The sequence below is a fragment of the Lepisma saccharinum genome, chromosome 21 (assembly GCF_977018435.1).
Source record: "Lepisma saccharinum chromosome 21, izLepSacc3.1, whole genome shotgun sequence".
Lineage (NCBI taxonomy): Eukaryota > Metazoa > Arthropoda > Insecta > Zygentoma > Lepismatidae > Lepisma > Lepisma saccharinum.
This window is the reverse complement of record NC_139249.1, coordinates 3,729,228-3,751,277: the sequence shown is the minus strand read 5'-3', so window position 1 is coordinate 3,751,277 and position 22,050 is coordinate 3,729,228. Positions and strand designations below refer to the sequence as shown.

General features: G+C 37.3%; 1 protein-coding gene across 1 annotated transcript in view; it reads right to left on the bottom strand.

Moving 5' to 3' along the window:
* Positions 1–10,896, bottom strand: part of LOC146004337 (uncharacterized) — an 84,549-nt gene extending 73,653 nt beyond the window's left edge. Inside the window, exon 1 of the mRNA XM_083143125.1 lies at positions 10,342–10,896. Coding sequence (XP_082999251.1) covers positions 10,342–10,680 — 339 coding nt within the window. The 5' untranslated portion in view covers positions 10,681–10,896. The remainder of the gene's footprint in view (positions 1–10,341) is intronic.
* Positions 10,897–22,050: the final 11,154 nt, after the last annotated feature.

Genomic DNA, 22,050 nt, shown 5'->3' with positions numbered 1-22,050 from the left:
GCATTGCGGCTGAGTGGCATTCTTATGCAACAGCACATGGTAAGGGAGTGTGTGATGGTGTTAGAGGGACAGTAAAGAGGCTGGTAGCTAAAGCTAGTCTCCAGAATCCCCTTTCAAACCAAATCATGACACCACTCCAGCTATTTGAGTGGGGAAAGGAGAACATTCCATCAATAACTTTCCTTTATGTGACAAATGACGAATATTTGGAAGAAGAGAGACTTTTACAGACACGGTTTGGTGAAGCTGTAGCTGTAGCAGGGACTCTGAGGTTTCATGCATTCATACCAGTAAGCACAGAAAAAGTGGAGACTAAAGTGTTTTCTGCATCTGAAGAAACTTTGGTACATTGTGTTAAAGTTAATGCAGATGTTGAAAATGTACCCTTTGAACACATCACAGGTTTTGTAGCATGTGCATATGATGCCAATTGGTGGGTGGGATGTGTACTTTCGAAAGATGATATAGAACATGAAGTGCAGGTGTCTTTCTTGCATCCTTGTGGTCCAGCGCAGTCATTTAGTTATCCAGAGAGACCAGCTGTTCTTAAAATCCCAAGACACGCAGTCCTTTGCAAAGTGGACCCTGTAGCAGCCACTGGTAGAATATACCAGCTCAAGCAAGAGGAGATCACACAAGCATCATACATTTTATCAAAGAAAGATTTTCTGTATCACTAAGCAGTTTCTTGGTATGTATGCTTCTGTATTTATAATGTGGTTAGGTATGTAAAATATGTTAACTTAAATCATCGCATGGTCTTGAAAGGAATTCACTTTTCATATGATACCAGAGACATACCACCTTGATATTTTGACTGAACCTTCAGTAGATGTGTACCAATATGTGCACAAAATTTGAAAATTTCGTTTTCTGGAAATTGTAAAATAAAATTTTGAAAACACTTTCAAAATTTGTTTTTTGCAAAAAAACAACCAAGCATGTTATATATCAAATAAAAGCACTCTTCATAAGCTTTAAAATGATACCATGCCCAGCCCTGTAGTTGAAACAGGTCTCTTGCAAATTGTATTTAAAGTTTCAGCGGTGAGCGATTTTTGGGCAATTTTTGTCAATTTTCAAAATTCAATAACTCAAAAACCGGCAACATGAAAAATAATAAAAAAAATATTTTCTATATTTCAGATGATAAGAAATGTGTATACCCAAAATTAGTCAAATCCATAACGTCAAATTCCAAAATTTATTTTTTCTTGGTTGATTTGACATGGAATTTTACCTAAGTGAGGGTTCGTCCTGTTGATCACACATCACCCCCGTAACTGGTTGGATGGTCGCCCAACTCTGGTGGGAATGAGGCCTGCACTCAGTAGGTAGGCACTGGCCCTCATGGGCTGTTACACCATGGGTTATCATCATTCATACAAATAATGACAAAATGGCAGAATTTTGCATTAAATTAGACAAGTTATATAGATACATCAGTTTAGTAAAAATATTAGTAGACCTAATTTTACTGATGCACAAACATATCTACATAGGCCGCTGCCCAATTCCTAGTGAAAAATATCATTCAGCAAGATCAAATGGTGAAAAAGTAGATATTAGAATTGCCAGACTTGAGCATATCTGCAACATGTGAGCATGATCTTAAACAACCGGGTAGCAGACCTTCTCGTTGCACTATACTGACTTACAACACAAGAAATGGGTGCAAGTATGTGCAGTAGTTATTTACTTTAGATAAAACCAGCTGTTCACGAAAATGCCTATCAATCATTCTCAAAGCATGCACCAACTGGACATGATCAGTGTCAAAATAGGGGTGATGACCGCAATCACAGACCTCTTATTACAGACTGGAAATGTTGTGATTTTGTTTGAAGATGTGCATAGTCCTGGGGGAAGAAACATGGTGCAGATTAGAGCTTGTTAAGATTTCATTTTTATGATGAAATTATTTGTACTCACTTGTAGAGTGTAACATACAGAGTTATATACTTCTTAACATAGGCACCGACTCCATGGGGCTTAGGGGGGGCTCGAGCCCCCCCCCCCCAATGTTAATGATGTGGGGGCAGAGCCCACCAAATAATTTTGCTTAAGAGGATCTAATGTATTATTTTTCTTCTCTTGTAAAGTTCTCTGAATTGTGCCACATGAACTTAACTTTAAATACACATTTGAAATGTTCTAGACCATCAACTTTGGTGGGGAGTGGGGTTGAGACTGCTAACCATCAACTTTGGGGAGGGGGGCTATGACTGGAGACAGCAAAACACATGACTTATTACTATATACTAAATATATAATTATTATTTACTATTATACATATATTAATCAGAGACATAATGAATTTAGCCAACGACTTGTTAAAGACTGTTTGGGAATCCCCTAAAAGAATGCAAATATTTAGGAATATTTTTGATGTGAATGAGAAGGCTTGCCATACTGGACTGCGACCACTTTGCCCTCGTCGGTGGACGTTGGGAGCCTCCATTATGCAACAGATCTTAACGAACTATGAAAACCTTCTCAATTTTCTTGAGAAATTTTCTGAAGAAGATTCTACTGACGCAGCATTAAAATGTGCTTGACACCTGGAGACAATGCTTCACTTCAAGACATTTTTTTCTTTCTCTCCCTCTACTGCCATGTGATGTGTCCAATAGAAGAGGTAAACTGTAAGATTCAGTCTCCATGGATTGGTGCTACAGAAGTGGAATCAAAACTAAAATACTTGATTGGCATCTTTCAAGAAAAGCGAATGTGTTTTGAGCAGTTCTGGCTGAAATGCACAGAGGGCAAACCGAGCCTAGTTGATGAGCCAGAATTGCCCCGGCAACGTCACGTCCCTAAGAGACTTGAAAATCCTGATGCTGCCAAACATCACAAGTTCTACACTCCAAAATAGTATTATAAATCAATATACATTGACGTGTGTGACACAGCAAAATTATGTGTTAAACAAGGATATGATTCTATCGGACTACAAAAAATAACAGCCCTAGAGAAAGAATGCATCTCAACTGTGAACAGTTGCACAACAAACTTTCAGCAAACACGAGAATTCTTTCGCCAAGATTTGGATGCCGATAGGCTCTCCTTACACATGTCCATGCTTGGTGATATCGCGAAACAGAAGAAAGTGGTTCTAACTCCAAGTTTCTTTTGGAAGACAGCGAAGACAGCACCCTCCAGGAGCTTCTGCTTGAAGTTACCAAATTCATAATGGTCCTTACGATAGTAAGAACAGCCACAACCGAAAGGTCATTCAGTGCTATTCGCCGACTAAAAACATATTTGAGATCTACAATGAGGCAGAAGAGACTAAGCAACTTAGCGGTACTCCAATACATCAAACTGTGCTTGATAATTTGGACCTGAGACCGGTCGTTAATGAGTTCATAAAAAAATAACCCACTCCGTAGAGCAACTTTTGCTTTTTTTAAAATCATGTTCATATGTTTTTGTTGTGTATGTCACTTTATATCTTAGTGTACATGCTATTTTTTATTACTACAAAAATAAATTTATAAAGTTAAATATTGTAGCAAGAACAAAAAAAGTAAAACTATTTTCTGCGATTTGTGTTAGCATTTATGTAAATAATTAAATAAAACTGTTAAATATTGTAAATATTCGTTATTTTATGGGTACGTCAACACTAAGGTTATTTGCAATCAATTACATGTCTGTTGCGGACATTAAAACACACCCATGCCCTCGCCGGGACCCGAGACCTCTAGATCAAATCGAGTTGAGTCGACCACCCAACATGCTTGCCTACCAAGGCCGGCATAAAACTGTTAGGTTGGCCTCTTAATGTAAATACATACTTTTCAATAAAAATGTTAATTGTTATCTAAAAAACAAATGAACAGACACAAAAGACATGAAGAGACTTTGAAACATTTTCTAAACGTTTTTCATGTTACATTTCATTTGCATGAGGAATATAATAGCTGCTTAAAAACTGCTATACGAAGACGTAATTTTTATTTTTAAAAAAGGGAGGGAGTGAGTCATTCATTACTTTATTTCAGAGATCAGAGCCCCCCCAATAATTTTGACAAGTCGGCGCCAATGCTTCTTAGTAAACTTAAAAATGGGAATATTGTGTGTTGCAATGTCTCATAATCTTCAAAATAGTTGTTACAAGTAAAAAATGAAGGTATGCTTGCCACCATGATAACATCCTCCTGTCCCCTTCTTCAAAACTTTTGGCTTCAAGTTGACCCAGCATCTTAGTGTGGTTGTTGTCTAAATATTATCAATAGTTTAATAGACTTACGTAGCCACAAAACTATTGAGAATATCTGGGCAACAGCGAAACTAAACCACATACTCTAGAAATAATTCTAAGCAGATGTGATTCTTCAGATTTTGGAATATCATAGTTTCTCGAAAGGAGATGAAAATTTGAAAACAGCTGCCCTGGTGTTGGCCAAAGGTCCAACCGAGCCCTAATTATAGTGAGCTACAAAAGGTTCTCCTGAAATTAGCCATTTTAGTTGACCACTAATTTGTCAACAACCATAGACATAATAGACTACTATTCTTTATGGTTATGCCTACTTTATTTGCTAATATTTAACCTTATGGTACATATTCATTAATGTAGTGGTGGTGATGAGGGGAGCATGGGGAAGTGCCTCATCTGATTGTACCCCTTATGGTGCTGTCATCGTATTGTGGGTAAAAAAAATATCAAATAATCCAGGAACGGTAAAACATAACCAGAAGAAATATGCAATTTTGTAGACATCCTAGGTGACCAAAAGTAATATAAATCCGAAACAAAGAACAATATGTACTGTTGTCTAAACAAATACAAAGGTCACTAACAGTGATAGAAGGGTGGAAAAATAGCCAGAATTATCTATTGAATTTTTCATGGAAAACTGCAGTACTTCCTTCTTTGGAATACAAATAGTTATCCTGCACTATGACAGTAGTCTAAGGCATCAAGTTTTGGGCTCGGGGCTACGGGATGGCTGCAGGTTTGAGTCTTCTGGGAAAGGCGCAACAGCTTTGGTCTGAGATTTCGACCTCTGTATGGGACCAGTGGCAATCCACCATCATGAAGAAATTGTGGAGCAACGAATAAGTAGCGTAACCGGGTCACGGAAGCCTACAACAACAACTGTAAACCACAATGGATGCAATGGAGACATACAAAAAATATATTTTTGTTATTTTACGATACTTTTCTGCCACTTTTAGCTAACTGTGATGATAAGGAAGAGTTATGGTGAGATGAAAACCATGATGGAACACTCACAAAAACCACCCATGGGAACCCTGGTTGTCAGATAGAAAGTTGACCTCATCACATGCTTGGCCACTGGGCCAGTTACACACCAAATAAATAATATAAGGATATGGCACACTTCAATGTCTGGAGAAAAGACAAATAGCATTTGAAAAAAAACAACGTAGTTACCAAAAACACTTGAGAGCACTATGTCTTACTTTTCGGATTCTTCCTCAGTGAGAATCAGTGGAAACAGTTGAATTGATAAGAAGTAGGAAGAATACAGTAGTTAAAACTGTATTCATAGAATTTTGGCAATCATTGTCACATGAAATCTGAACCTTCCTTAAAGTAATGAGTACTGTCTGGATTTATTTTAAAAAAGTCATTTATGTTGAACAAAAAACTTAAAAAAATTACCTTACACAAGCATCCATCCTTTCCATGGACAAAGTATTCTTCGTTGAGTTTGGTTTGAGTTGCGGTTTTAAGTCCACTTTATGCACAGTAAGGCTAATCGGGACTGGACCTACAGTTTAAAGTGGGATCCGAACCACTTGTGCCTCCACCGGGTATCGAACTTGGGACCCCTTGATAACAAGGCAATGAGTGTTCTTCGTTGAGAGAAGCGACAGTGAGTATTGTACAGTAGTCTGAATGAATGTAGAAGTAAATTGGAACCTTAGTAGAATGCATTTAGAGACTTTATTTTTATGCTAAGAGAACTAAACCTGACCGGTCTAACCTAACTACGAAAGCACATATTGAACAAAATCTTAAGTAATCGCTAAAACTCTGCAGTATGCGTTAGCAGACGTAAATCGAAATCAAACCATGTAAAAATTGCATTTGTAGCATGATGAAATCGGAATAAAACAAAAGGAACTTGGGCCCTTAAAACATAACACTTGATTGATTTGAAAAATGACACTAAATTCAGAGCACAAATTACTTACTTCTATGTTATTTCATAAAATCTATTTATACAATAACTGTATGACAAATGCTGTATAGAAAACATTTGCATGGGAAACTCTTTGAAAACTTTTGCAATCACTCTGGAGCAGTGGTTCCCAAAGTGTGTGCAGGATCCTGTGACTGACTTATAGGGGTGCCATGAAATGTTCCAATTTTCACTGAAATGATGTGATGTGATTGTTCCAGATATGTGCTTATTTAGTATTTTTGGTACTACTTCGATCTCGTGAAAACATCTAACTCATTTATTTCGTCCTTTTTAACATTCCTACTTGCGTATTCTGCATTGCAGAACATTCTTTACGGTGGAATTATGCTTTTCTCACGAAAATAATAGCAGATAGCCCCAAAAACCATTCACGGATAGCCCCACAAACCATTCATGGATAGTCCCACAAACCATTCATGTATAGCCTCAAACACCATTCACGCATAGCCCCAAACACCATTCACGCATAGCCCCAAAAACCATTCATGCATAGCCCCAAAAACCATTCACGGTAAGGTTAGGTTAGGTTCCGTTAGGTTAGGCAAACAGTTAAAAATTCATTTTTCTAGAAAAAAAAACATGAATTCGTGCTAAACAAGATGACACGATGAAAGAAAATACATTGACGAACTTCAATAATGCTATAGAAACTGATTTCCGTAAGTAGTTTCTTCTGTAAAAAATGAAGAAATCTGTTTTCACTAGATCGAAGTGTTACCGTATTTTTTACATAAATGCTTCTGAATTTGAAATGTGTGTTTATATTTTAACTTAAGGCAAGCAATCTAACCACACTAACTGAGCGTTAGTGTTAGATAGGCCTACAGTCTGACTTGGGCACTGCACAAAAATCTTGAAACACTAAGGGTGCAGTGAAACAAAAAAGTTTGGGAACCCGTGCTCTACAGTGTGAATATATATATATATATATATATATATATATATATATATATATATATATATATATATGGAAGTGTTAAAAATTGAGACATTCATGTGGCTAAGGTTTAGTGCGGTATTTGAAAAATGTCCAGTGAGGTGGAAGTTCCAGCAACTACCCTTGAAGCATCGGAATATTATATAAACTATACACATAATCCCCCAAAGAGTTAAAAAATAGTAACAGAGGGGAAAACTCGCCTCACCCTCCCTTTAAACACCATCCAGGTTAGGCTTACATCTGTAAGTTTTCTTGTAAAATATTAGCTTTATTCCTAAATTGAAAAACTCATATGAATTCCATTTAAGTTTTCACAAAAAACATTTTACATTCACTTTTTTAAGTTGGACTCAACCCTCATTAACCCCCCCCCCCCCGATATAAGCTGTTCATATATTTGCAAAAATGTCAAAAATACTGAACCTTTATTATTTTTCCTGTATCCATCCTAAAAGTCATTAGCTTCCTCCTTAATTGTTTGAGATTTAATCATTTGTGCACAACAAGCTTTGGAATTAAATTGTTAATTTTGTTTGTGTTTTCACTATTGTAGGAGTTTTCAAGTAGTACAGGAGGCATTTAGGATGCTGTAAATAAGTGTGAACATAAATTTTGAAGTTCTGAGAAAACAGCTAAAGCTAAATTCAGAGAAAGTATTCATTTGTGAGGAATAAACACATACAACTCATAACAGTCTTTAACTTTTTTTATGTGGAAATAGGTAACGATCCAAACCTACTCAAAATGTAAATATTATTGCAGGAGTGCAATTACAACCTAACGACATAACATAAACAAATCGTAACTTAGGCCATTTATAGATATCTATCAAGTTCAATGTATGTAGAAACTACATGTATATAATGTTGATATTGGCATTGTAACTGGAATTTTGACAGTAAATTTTAGTGACTAATTCTCTTTATGTACTTTCCAACTATGAGTACCCTAGAGATGAACCAATTTGTTGGTAAAATGTTACATACATACAACTACACATATGGAGTGAATGACACCACAGTATGAGTTAAAAATGTAGAATTAAAATAAAAGTATTGAAAATATTTTAACCTGCCTTTTTAGATTATTTTACTGTAACCTTAGTGTACGGCGTACCAGAATTGAACTTTGCATAGTCTCCTAAAGAGCATTAATTTCAATAAAATGAAACTTCTACCAGTCAAAAAATATTATTATGGTAATATTATTATTTGTAATTACATTAATGTAAATGTAATAATGTAACATAAAATTACCATTTGAGAGTAAAGCCTAGAGCAACTTTATTTAAATTAATGCACAACCTGGAATAAAAATAAATACACAATAGAAGCATGTCAGAATGCATGTGTCTATGGAGTTAAAGAATCACTGTATTTGAGAGGGAAGGGGAGCGATATTAGATGTAGATTCGATGAGTGAACTTTTTAAAATTTTATTTCAATTATTTATTTTCTTGATTCATAAATCTCAATTTGTAACGGTGAATGTCATGCCCCCTACAAGTACTGGTGCCAATAATATTGCTTACACAAAGATAAACCATGCACTATACAGGTATATATTGAACAAGGAACGGATTTATATGTAAATTCATAGTTATGGATGAAACTGAAATCAGTTATGGTTTGTATTATCCTTGTGCATCATGGCATGTAGACTCAAAAAATTTAAGTTTTTATTTTCCATATTTGTACATATATTAGGTTTTGGCTCATATTTTACATATTATTTCCATATTTCAGAACTTATCTCAACATATACTCCATATTTGCATAATAACTACATATCCCCTTGTGACCCAAAGAGTTGGGTGAATTTCTTGCGAATAACTGAATACTTTGAAATATACTCCCATTAATTCTTGCGATATTGAACGCAGTTTCAGTCAATATATAAATCTATCTTAAGAGACAACGGAAGGAAATTCACGTTCGAACACTTCAACAAAATGTTATTATTTTGGAAACAGAAAATGAAAGCACATCTTGTGTTGTTTTGCAATTAATGTCAATGTAAGTGTACTGTATTTTATGTAGCTCGTGTAGTGTCTTATATTAAAATGGTAAATTTTTACAATTTTAACTCCATATTTTGTTGAAAATAACTAAATATGTATTTACATATTTTTACTACATATACATCTGTTCCCTGATAATGACAGTCTGCTAATCTTCTGAAGAACATATCATACAAATTTGAACTTTAGACATCAGACATAACTGCCATAAAATAACTGAAAATATGTGGCCCACAAAAATAATGTATCACTTGAGGATTCTTATTGTAAGTTTCCAGCAAATTATATTTCTCACGATTTCCCCATGAAGCTACATAGAATTGAATTTTCTACAAATTAAATGGCAATTGAAATAATTTAAATTCCTTAGTTCGTTGTCCTCAGGTACCAATTATTGGTAAAAAAAATTCTTCTCTATTTAAGTTTAATATAATTTTATAGTTATTCATAAAATGTTAAGTAAAAATAACAATCCAGTTCGTGACAACAGAAGTGCAAGATGGTACTTCATGTTGTTGTTTTTATTAATTTATTAACATTATGTTGAATAATAAATTTTCCATATTAATCCTCCGTGAAAATTAAAATTTTATATATGCAGCATCGATTGCTAACTACAAAAGTATTACACTAATTTCAATTATTGCACCTTACGTAGGCTGTTACGCACGTATGCTTACGGCATGTTCTCTACATTCCTACTTTTCACTTCAATATTTTAAGATCACGGGTTATTATTTATATATTTCTCATGCATTCAATCAATTAACATTTCAATATACATTTACGCAGTATTTGTATTTTATAAACGGAAAGATTCATTATGACATTCACAAGGTTATTCTTAGAGCCACGCATGGAAATGTGTGCTTGACTTTTTAATTTTTTTTTCACTTTTTTTCGAAAACGAATAAAAAAACACAGCTTCGCAGTGCGTCACATTTCGTTTATCAACAATTTGTCTGAGCTAACATACGAATATACTGTATAATACTTCACTTTCATTAACTCGTCAATGCCAATTAATAAAATTTTGAGTAATTTTTGCTTCAAAAATGTAAACCAAAATTTTGAGTCGATATTAATATGGCGTTGTTCGTATCTTGAAACGATGAAAAATATTTTCATATTTCACCCTCCCAACATTATATTCCAATGCGCTCTCTGTAACAATTCAAATATAAAATAGCACTTACCGGTTCATGTAACGGAGGTAAACTAGTTAATTTCACTGTGTCGTCGTCAAATATGAAACGCAGGTCCGGCACAGCACTAAGAACTTTCCGCTTATCTGACTCCAAGCCGAACGCCTCCTGCTCGCGCTGTAGTAAAATGTGCTTCTTTCCTTTATAATGAGTTCTCACATCGTTCATTCCTCCATGTCCGATTGAGAAAATTTTCCTGCACACCAAACAATATGCTCGATGCTTGTCTCCTTTCACCGGTGCCAACCAAGATGAAAACTCGCTCAAGAAGGTCCACCCCAATTGAAATTTACACAAGCTTTTGGTGCGTCGACCATCGCGTGACGCCATGTTAATAAATTAGTTCTGAATTGTTTTACAGTTACAAATTATAAATACCACCGAACACTTGGAAAGAAAGAACGTATTTCATTGCAGCACTAGGTACACTCATTTCAATTCACGGAAATCCCAACTTCCTGTCCTGTTAGTACTGAAGACTTTTTTTAGTTATTTTTTACAAGGTTTCATTTGTTTTGCTCACATAACAAAAATAATTTCACGCGCGTAAAAATGTTAAAAATAAAACGGCTAACGAACTACTAATATTTTATTGAAATTATAATTGTATGTTTATGGTTAAGTTTCTACACACGTAACAGCTGTATGCGAATGCCCTTGAACCCATTCAAGGTTTAATTTCTAACTTCCCCAACTTGTGCCAACTCTTCTTGCCCGGACGATGCGGCTAGCACACGGAAGTTGTTTCGTGTATTCAATGACTTTTCGAGATGACCTAGGGCGACAGTTAAGTTTACGCGTTATTTTGAATCGAAAGAATTTTATTCTTCAGAATATATTGATCGAACAAAACGCAATGTTTTAGATATAAAGCAGATCCTTTTCGTAAAAACGGGGAAATGATTAGAGGGGAAATACAACGAAATATCGGTACTTGAAAATTCATCACATTCCTGCGATCTCTTTTATGGGTGTGAATTGCAGGCATCGCGGAGACAAGTGCTGCGGAAAGAGTTCAATGCCCTGACACGGATAGCATACAAGGAGCTTGTCATTTCATCGGTCATTAACAAACTGTATCCCATTATAACAGTTACAAAATTTGCTACTTTTCTACTTTAACTTTACAAATGGAAATGGTTATTTGTCTTACGGCTATTTGTTCACTTCCATAATGAGATTATAAAACTTAACAGTTTTAATATTTTCGCGAGTCGCTGTCCTTTTCATGAATCATGACTAATACATTTTTATAAGTTATAAAAAAACTGTCAGATGAAGTAATAGAAATGAAACTGGATTTTTATTGGTTATTATACTACTTCAAAAGTTGTTTTAAAAAGTTCTACATTTAATAGCATTTTTTTTAATGCTCACAGATCTTCTGAGGCCGTGAAAGTGATTAAGTTTAGATTAGGAGTCCGTCTTCCGGCAAAGGTTTTGCACCGGGCATTGAACGCGTGATCACCCGCTTAAATAACCTTGTGTTATAAGGGGGTGGAGGGGAAGGGGCCCGCTTACCCTTACAATTGAATAACTTGTATATAATGTTGTTTATGAGAAGGTAAAGTTCTCCGTGCATGTACCACAGTGCAATGAAGGCACATGTAGGGGATGTGAGGGTAGGGCCCCACACATTCTCGATCTAGGCCATTTTGGAGGTGATGTGATCGACACCACGCTCCTGCCGTCTTTACCACCCAGGTGCCCATTGATTTGAGGCTGGGTGAGCCGCAGAGTCGATTTATGCTGGGACAAGTGAGGGTGGAAAAATTCCGACCTTATATCACCCACCCTGGGAATCAAACCCGGATCTCTCGCGTGGCAGTCAGACGTCCTATCGACTAGACTGCACCCCACATACACCTTCATGGCGTGGTGCACAGCACAGGACAGGGGAGCATTTTACTTTTTACTCTTACTTTCATTCGAAATACTGTTACTACGTAGATGAGACTAAGAAAACTATGATACAGGGGCGCCGACTTGTCAAAATTATTGGGGGGGGGGCCTCTGATCACTGAAATAAATGAATGAATGACTCACTCCCTCCCTTTTTAAAAAATAAAACTTACGCCCTCGTATAGCAGTTATTATATTCCTCATGCAAATGAAATGTAACATGAAAAACGTGTGTCTGCTCATTTGTTTTTTAGATAACAATTAACACTTTTATTTAAAAGTAGGCTATGCATTTACATTAAGAGGCCAACATAACAGTTTTATGCCGGCCTCGGTAGCCGAGCGTGTTGGGTGGTCGTCTCAACTCGCTTTGATCCGGAGGTCTCGGATTCGAGTCCCGGCGAGGGCATGGGTGTGTTTTAATGTCCGCAACAGACTTGTAAAGAAAGGACATGTGACGGGTGCAAAGAACCTTAGTGTTGACGTACCCATAAAAATAGCGAATATTTAAAAGTTTTATTTAATTATTTACATAAATGCTAACAGATCGCAGGCAAATTGTTTTACTTTTTTTGTTCTTGCTACAATAGTTTACTTTTAAATTTAATTTTGCAATAACAAATAAACACATAGCACGCCATTCTTTACCAATAATGCCTTTGATCATAGCCGTTCCCGCTTTCGCAATACAGACTTTTCATAAGCTTTCCTTGCGTACTTTACTGCAAGCCAGTGTTAAATAAACTCAAAGACTTTAGAATTATTTTCCCCTTATTCTTTGGACTAGATGAAGAGATTTCGAGGATAACTAAATATCGTACATATCAATATTGCCTGAAAGTCGTGTTTACGACCTCAAATTGTTCACAATTCACCAAACAACATACTGGTATAATTGTCATGTCACCTCGTTATTTTGAAACTCTTTTTAGTAAAAACTGTTAACAATACTCATAATTATATAGGTACTTCCTATATAGTAATAAGTCATGTGTTTTGCTGTCTCCGTTCATAGCCCCCCCCCCCCCAAAGTTGATGGTTTAAGTTCATGTTGCACAATTCAGAGTAAACTTTACAAGAGAAGCAAAATAATACATTAGATCCTCTTAAGCAAAATTATTTGAGGGGCTCTGCCCCCACATCATTAACATTGGGGGGCTCGAGCCCACCAAGCCCCATGGAGTCGGCGCCTATGACACTATGGTAGTACGAGGATTGCAGCTATAGGCTAGACGTACAACTGCAAAGTTGCAATATTATGGTCCAACGGGAAAATTCAACAGCATAGGCGTGCGCAGACCCTCTCATTAGGGAGGGGGGGGGGGCAAAAGCCTAGATGAAAGTTTAGTCGGGAAAGAAAAAATTCATTTTATCTCACTCTTTTGGTTTTATGGCATTGATGGGTATTGTATGTATATATATATATATATATATATATATATATATATATATATATATATATGTGTGTGTGTGTGTGTGTGTGTGTGTGTGTGTGTGTGTGTGTGTGTGTGTGTGTGTGTTTAGCAAAAATGATATAAATTGTCTTTGAAATGTGCGCGATCCTTTTCCTCCAAACCAAACTGTTATATAGCAGCAACTGTCGGAAATACTTAGTTGTTCTTACTTGTCCCTCTGGTAATTCGCAATGCATTACAGAAAAGAAACAAATTGCGAGCGAAGCGAACAAGAAAATTTTTCGATCCAAATTTATGTAAATTGAAAACAGTATTGATTTAATACCACGCAAAAAATTTCATGGGATGCCATGGCATTCTCTTTTACGATTTTTCTCATTCAGATCATTCGGCGTAGAGGGACACTCTCGCAGCCGCTGCTCTGGACTTGAGAAGACTGTAAATAAAGCAGATATTGCGAGCAAGAAATTTTACGAAATTAATTTTTATTTGTATAAAATTTGAAGTCGAGTGGGCAATTGTCCCTCTGTGCCCCCTGCAGTTGCTCCTGGCCGTCTGAAAGAAATAATGCAAGAAAGACGTGAAAACTAATCCCGTCTTCAGTATCCTTTGTCCTGCTACTTTTAGATTCTGCTAGTCTTGTATTCTTTTACTTCAATGTTTGCCGCCTAGAATTGATTTCCGTCCAAGGTTGGGAGAAGGCAATGGCCCCCTGCCCTCTTGTGGTTGTGCCACTGAACCCTCTTCCCCCGTAGTTGTTTCGAACTTTCATCGGCTTGAAAATACTTCATTTTCTTTCAGAGTATAATATCGTTTAATAACAGCAATAAGATTCCTCTACGCTAAATTTCTAAGTAAAAGTATAATAATATAGGGGCATGGGACGTCTGGAAGGGGGGGGGGGGCAAGGATGACCACCCCGCCACCTTCGAAAACGAATGTCAACCTAAAAGTATATATTTTGCACGTATAATTTGATTTCAGTCATAGTAATTTACATTAATTATTATGCGGTAATTTCAAATTCAAGTAGTGTTTTGTGAGGGGGCAACACTATTATCGGGGTAATATGCCCCATGGAAAAATACCTTGCTTGTCCCTTCGTGGAAAAAATCTGCGAACGTCCGTGATTAGGAGGACAACTGTCCCCCTTGCCCCCCCGTGCGCACGCCTATGCCCTCCAGGGTGCGAAATCTCTGCAAATTGGTGGGGGAATAACATATTTAATGTTATTAAATATGTGTCAATTATTAAATAATTATATTACAAAATATACAATATATTATATCGACTGTCCTTCATTCAAAGTGTAATTTCAAATTGAAGATTTTAATGTACTACTGATGCTATGAACAGTCATTTGCCTAAGGGGGGGACAAAAATTAAGAGGCATTAAGAAGTTTAAGAAGATAATAGTTTCCTGTATAACATCCACATATAAATGCTTTTACGTGATTTAATAATATATTTATTAGTTCGCTGTTGCTAACGAAAGGCGATGAGAAATGGAGAAGAAATAACAAGTCGGTCTAATTTCTGTGTTCTGGGGATTGCTGAGTTCAGTGTCCATAGAGATGAGGATCCTTGTTGTCCGTTCTTTTTGTATGTTTTCGATATTATTCCAGTCAAGTATATTCGAATCTCAAACTAATTGTTTATGTTTGTTGTTAAAACAAAAACTCCCCCATCGGACGAGTTTGGTGGTGGTGGTTGGTAATTTCAGGACAAGATCGTTGGTGGGGGGAATTCCCCTGTACCCACCGGATTTCGCACCCTGCCCCCCTCCTCCTCACTGACCTGACAACCAGCAACACAGACAGACAAAGGCTGGCACACGGTTTTCGGCTTGATGCTTATTGTTTACATTCAACTCTCATTAGTACGTATTTGAAAAAGAAGAAGAAGAAGATAAAAAGAAGAAGAAAAAGAAGAAAAAGAAGAAGAAAAAGGCTGGCTACTGAGGAAAAGCGGTGGCTTCAGCCAGAAGCCTTCGCGCATCTTCTCCTCCAGCAGTTCATCCCGGACCATGGGGAAGTCTGCCCCACTCTAGCGCTGTTCTCCACGTACGAGTACGATGCACAGGACACGCGGATGTGCGCAGGTTCTTCTGGCCGTGGTCCTACTAGCCCCCCTCCCCTCCATTGGACATCCATGATTACATTACTTTTTACGCCCTACACTCTAAGATAGTCGTCATAGAGTGGTAACATTCAGACACACGTTAGTTTCTTTATATACAACATATATTATTTAAATACATTAGGTCTACACATCTAATTCATCCATCTCACAATAAACCAACAGCAAAAATGACATAAATTGTCTCTCAAATGTGCACGCCCCCTTTCCTCAAAACAATTGTTCACGCATTTAAAACAAAATGAATTAAGACAAGTCTCATTTCTCTGTCTGGAAATTTCCAATCCAATACAGAGAACAACATAAAATTGCGAGCGAAGCGAGCAAGACCATTTTTGGATCCAATTTTTTTGCAGGTTGTAATCAATATTGATTTAATAGGTGCAAATAATTTCACGGGACGCCAATGCATTCTCTCTCTTACAACTTTTGTGCCTCCCCGATGATGTAGTGTGTAATGGTAACATCGTCGCCTTGTGATTTAGGGGTCCCGGGTTCGACATCCGGTGGAGGCACATGGAACAATGGTTCGGATCCCACTTTAAACTGTAGGTCCAGTCCCGATTACCCTTTCCGTGAGTAAAGTGAACTTAAAACAGAAAATCAATCAATCAATCTTACAACTTAATTTCATTTAGATCGTTCGGCACTCAGGGCTACTTCTGAATTTAATAAGACTAAGAAAAGCAAGCAATGCGAGCGAAGCGAGCAAGAAAATTTTACGAAAAGTATTTTTATTTGCATAAAATTTGAAGTTGTGGGCGATAATTGCCCCCGTGCAGGTACAATTGGTCGTCAATGTTTGCCGCCCTTGAACTCATTTCAGTCCAAGGTTTGGGTAGGTAATGCCCCCTGCCCCCCTGTGGTTGCGCCACTGGTCACTTTTATGTAATTCTCAAGTCACATTGGACTACTTCTCTTTAAGAGTAGGACCAATGGCTTGCCTGTTGTATACAATAACAGCGGCCGGCCCCTGTGGCGGAGTGGTTAGCACATCGCGCTATGACGCCAGGGGTCCCGGGTTCGAATCCTGGCCTGGGCATGGATGTTTGTGAGTGTTTATTCATCAATTTCATCATATCATTACTCATCCCCATCTTCGCAAATTAGCCAAAGTGGCACAAAAGGCGAAGTAAAATAAATCAAATCAAACAAACAATTGATTTGGTGTCTTAAGTCCACTTTATGCACAGTAAGGGTAATCGGGACTGGGCCTACGGTTTAAGGTGGGACCTGAACCACTGTGCCATGTGCCTCCACCGGGTATCGAACCTGGGACCCCTTGATTACAAGTGCCTTTATATGGCAAACTTTGATGCTTTACTAAGATACGGGATTATGGTTTGGGGTAACAAGGGCCACTCCAATGTCCTTTTTATGCTTCAAAAAAGAGCTATAAGAATCATAGCTGGAGTAAAGAAAACTTATTCATGTAGAACTCTTTTCCGTAAACTTAATGTGTTAACTCTCCCCTGCATATACATTTATGAATGCTTAATTTATGTTAAGACAAACTTCACATAAAACACTGCCGCCTTAACTTACGTAAGAAAGGTCCCTTAAACTCTTCCATAGATCTCTACAATAAACTACCACAAGATGTGAGGAAAGAACTAAAATTGATCATATTCAAGCACAAGATAAAATCAATGCTTCTGAAGCATGTTTTTTATTCTATAGCTGAATACATGGAAGCGACTTTTACTTAAGACAAATGTACATAATGTAGTATAATCACATATTATTCTTGTAAAATTAAATGTCAAATGAAAGTGGATAATTAGTATCACCTAGAAGTAGGCTGCAATGTTCCATATCTTCTCATGTTATATTTTTTTGTGATGTTGATAGAATACCAGAGTAAGACCCAATTTTTTTTTTACAATTTTTGGCTATATATTTTGTATTTGTAAAATCTATTAATGTAATATTGTATTGTAATGTAAGTATTGACATGTCCTTTATTACCATGTACTGTAATTTGTACACACCGGTAGTCCTTGGACGCAAATAAACTAAACTAAACTAAACTAGACGACGCTACCACTGCGCTATCGGGGAGGCCCAGTATTTGCAAGGGGATGCGGAAGAAAATTAAGGGGTGTGCAAGCACCCCTTTGCACGCCCCTCCTATCATAGTATCACAATTTTAATACTCGATGGTCTGTCACTTCTGCCCCTTCAGCATCTCATTTTTATTTTTATCAAGGTTGTTAAAGGTCAGGGTTCTATTGGGTTCCGCTGCAGGGTGGGAACATTTTTTCTCGCACAATTTAAATTCGGTATAAGCTGCGCATTGTTTCATAAGAAAAGGGTTCCTGGACCGTATTTAAACTGACCGTGAAAAAAGGTCCCTGGACCGAATTGAAATACTTTACAGATAAAAAGGTTCTTTACGGTCCACAACCCATTTACGCTTGCTGATTTTCCCTCCCGGACGAGAATCGAATTATGAGAAACTTTTAACTTGCGTACACTCAATAATGCAGTAAATGTACCTATGTTTATTTCTTTTATTTTTCCCACTTGCGAATCAATGCGAGATGGTTGATTCCTCCTCTCTCGGCATTTTGAAATATTAGTGTAGTTTTCTTAAAAAATAACAATAATAATACTATAATAATAACAATTATTCACTTACCATCCATGCCAATATGCAAATAAAGTACGTACAATATAATGGCGTTACCCCCACACCCCCTATACGCCTTCATGGCGTGGTGCTAAGCACAGGGGAGCACTTTACCTTTTTTTTTTTTTACAATATAATGGATAATCTCAATCAATGGCGTCTCGTGATTCGGAACGTTGGCGGTTGCAGTAAAATATAAGGCAGTGTCTGCTGCCACGTCCTTTTTCTGCTGGAACCTCAAAAAAGATGCGCGTGGCAGCAGACTCGGTCTTTGTTTTATTGTGATTTCATCATGCTATGTCAGGGGGTGCTCGTTCGGCGGCGCAGATCGTATGCGCAGTTGTCCGTGGATGCATGACGTCACCATCGAAACACTCGGCACGGGAAAGGCTGGTTCCTTATGCAAATATTGAGAAATTTGACAACGAATATCTTCTAAAATATAGTAGCAGGGGAAAAGTTACAACTTTTACTGTTAAGATTCATCCTTTCTAATCAATTTATCACAAAGTTGATTCAAATGTGTAAAATGGTTTTCAAGAAATCGTGTTACGAAGGAACCCCTGTTTTGTTCTCTCCAGGCTTCCAATGTAAGGGAGTTTTAACTTAAGCGCGTTGGATTTCTTTTTGCTCTATGTTTTGAAATAAGATTATTTTGTTCTTGTCAACTGAAATCATGCCTAAATGCTATGGAAAGCTGTGAAAACTATTATCAGAAAACTAACGGAATAAATCTAAAATATCACAGCTTGACTGATATAAAAAATGCGGTATTGCCTATTTTTGTGAAAAAGGCATTGTGCGAGATCTAAAAGCAGAACTTTATAATATTGTATGTAAATGTAAGGGTGTAATAAACGTGACTGCTTCCCAGGCACGTATCCAAGGGGGGGCTTAGGGGGCTCAAGCCCACCCGAAAGTTTTCGGTTTACACTAGATAAAATGAGATTTTTTGTTTCTTGTGGTGTCAAATAAAATAATGTGACGTTAATTTAAGGAGAGAAATAATTATCGAGGCAAGACGGAGAATATTCTATAACCCTGTTATTGGTAACAGCTCGTATCCAAGGTGGTAATCAGGGAGCTCAAGCCCCCCTTCAGAAAATTTTCAGTTTACGCTAGATAAAATTAGGTTTTTGGCTTCTTGAATAATATGGTGATAATTTGAGAGAGATAATTATCTAGGCAAGACGGATAATGTTCTATAAGCCTGTTATTGTTAATAGCGCGTATCCAAGGTAGGGATCAGGTGGTTCGAGCCCCCCGCTCCCCAAGGAAATTTTTCAGTTTACACTGATAAAATTAGGTTTTTGACTTCTTGAATAATGTGACGATAATTTAAGGAGATAAATAATTATCGAGGCAAGACGGAGAATGTTCTACGGACCCTGTTATTGTTTATAGCGCGTATCCAAGGTGGGGATCGTAACTCGTGGACTCCCCCCACCAGGAAAGTTTTCATTTTACACTAGATAAAATTAGGTTTTTGTCTTCTTGAATAATGTGACGATAATTTTAGGAGAGAAATACTTATCAAGGCAAGACGGAGAATGTTCTATAACCCTGTTGTTGATAATATTGCACGTAAACTTTTCTTACGCTTTCGGTGTTGTCGTAGCGAACTTGAACACTATGTAGAAGAGACTTGTCAGCACAACAAAGGTAGCGCCGCAGGTAGGGCGATTCGGATTCATTGTAATTTTTTAATCTCTGGAAAGCGCGAGAGGGAACGTTCTTGATAAAGAGAAAGAGTCGAACTACTGGCAATATTTACGAATCGTGATATCTGCGAAACGTTCTAGAATATAATGAGGATATTAATACGCGGCTTCAATTTCCCGGTTGATCTGTACAACAGAATAGGTGGAGACTTCAGAGGTAAGTGTGACAATTCATACAGTCGATTAGTGATCAGTCAGTGTCCATTGGTTGCTTTATAAGATCTAGTGATTCGAAAATGAAATGGACTAAATACCGTAAAGTAACGAAGTCTACTACTAGTTCCAGTTCGCTCCCAAAGCAAAAGACATTGACGACAGCAGAACGTCGAGTAGTGCTACGAGTAGTTCGGGTGGAAAGACGAAGAGATCGAAGGTCTCTCTCTCTAAAGTGAATATTTCGGCAGTATCGGGCTGGGCATTGGAGCGATTTATTAAAAAAGAAATAAGCTGCACAGATCAACTGAAAATCAAAGTTTTGAGTGATGATTTGGTTGTGCCAGGACCAAATTTTGTGTATGCAGTCCGAAAATTTCATGGCATAAAAAAATACTTTTGTTTAAGGCTACTGGGTTCGACACACACTCAACAGACAATTTTGGACACTTGCGAGTGCTTAGGCATGAATATGAACAATTTGGTGGGTTTCGGCTTTTATAAGAGCTGCAAACATGGGAGGACAAGACACATTAGTGGTGTTCAGGCTCGAATGAGAGAGAAATATTCGTGAACTGTCTGATTCCAGTTCCCTGCACACAGTTTGAATCTTGCGTTGTCGAGTGGATTGTGCATTCCGTGCATGTGTAACACCTTCGTAAAAACACTTCTGGTACATAGATGTTTTGATGCCTGATGAGAAGAAATGGACAAACATACACACTGAGATGGTTCCGGCACACAATATTAATGCATGGAAACAGAGGAGTTGAGTGGTAGAAAATGTCCCGATTTCACGTTCTGATTAAAATGACAGCCTTAAACAGTGGCGACGATTTAGGAGATAGTTGCTCCCCATTCTTTTGCCTCCACACTATGGCCTCTTAATGCTTGTCTCCTTGTCCACCCCCCCCCCCCCCCACATTTTGGAACTCAATTGCCACCACTGGCCTTAAACATACAATTGTGATACCCCTTTAAAAAATGGTGTTCAGCCGCCGCCCCGAAAGGAATTCCTGGATACGTGCCTGCTGCTTCCCGTAAAATATCACTGCACTCTCCACGTTTCTCTTCTGTCTTTTCTTTGGCGCCGTCAATAGCTTCAACACGTTTTTATATATATATATATATATATATATATATATATATATATATATATATATATATATATATATATATATATTTGTCACATATTTGTCTTAATTAGTATTCTACTCGTTCCGCCACCTGAACGCAGCAGCTACGGCTCAAAGGGCAGTGCAGTTACACCGGAAGAAGGCTCGGAAATGGCAGGCTTCAGAAGTTAACTCATCCAAATTAAATTAAACAGGTATGTGCTCTCTCTAAATTTAAATCATAGTTCACAAATAATTTGATTAAAAGTTTTAAAAGTATCTGTTTCATTTAATAGCGTAGTAATTGGTGCATTCTTCTCCATCATAGCTATAGGCAATGACCACACTACAGGGGGTGGGGGGCAGGAACGCCCCCTATTCTCGTTTGACAATATCTCTCTCTCTCTCTCTCTCTCTCTTTCTTATCTGCCCCCAGTAAAACGACAAAATAAATAAATGAATGAATGCGCTTTTAGCCAAAATATGCATTTTTGTGTCGTATGTAACGGAATAATAAAAATGATTGCCCCGGGAAAATATGATTTACCCCTCCATCTTTACTATTGCGCTGTCACTAGCTACAACATATTTTGATTTCTATTGTTCCCACATATTTATTTTAA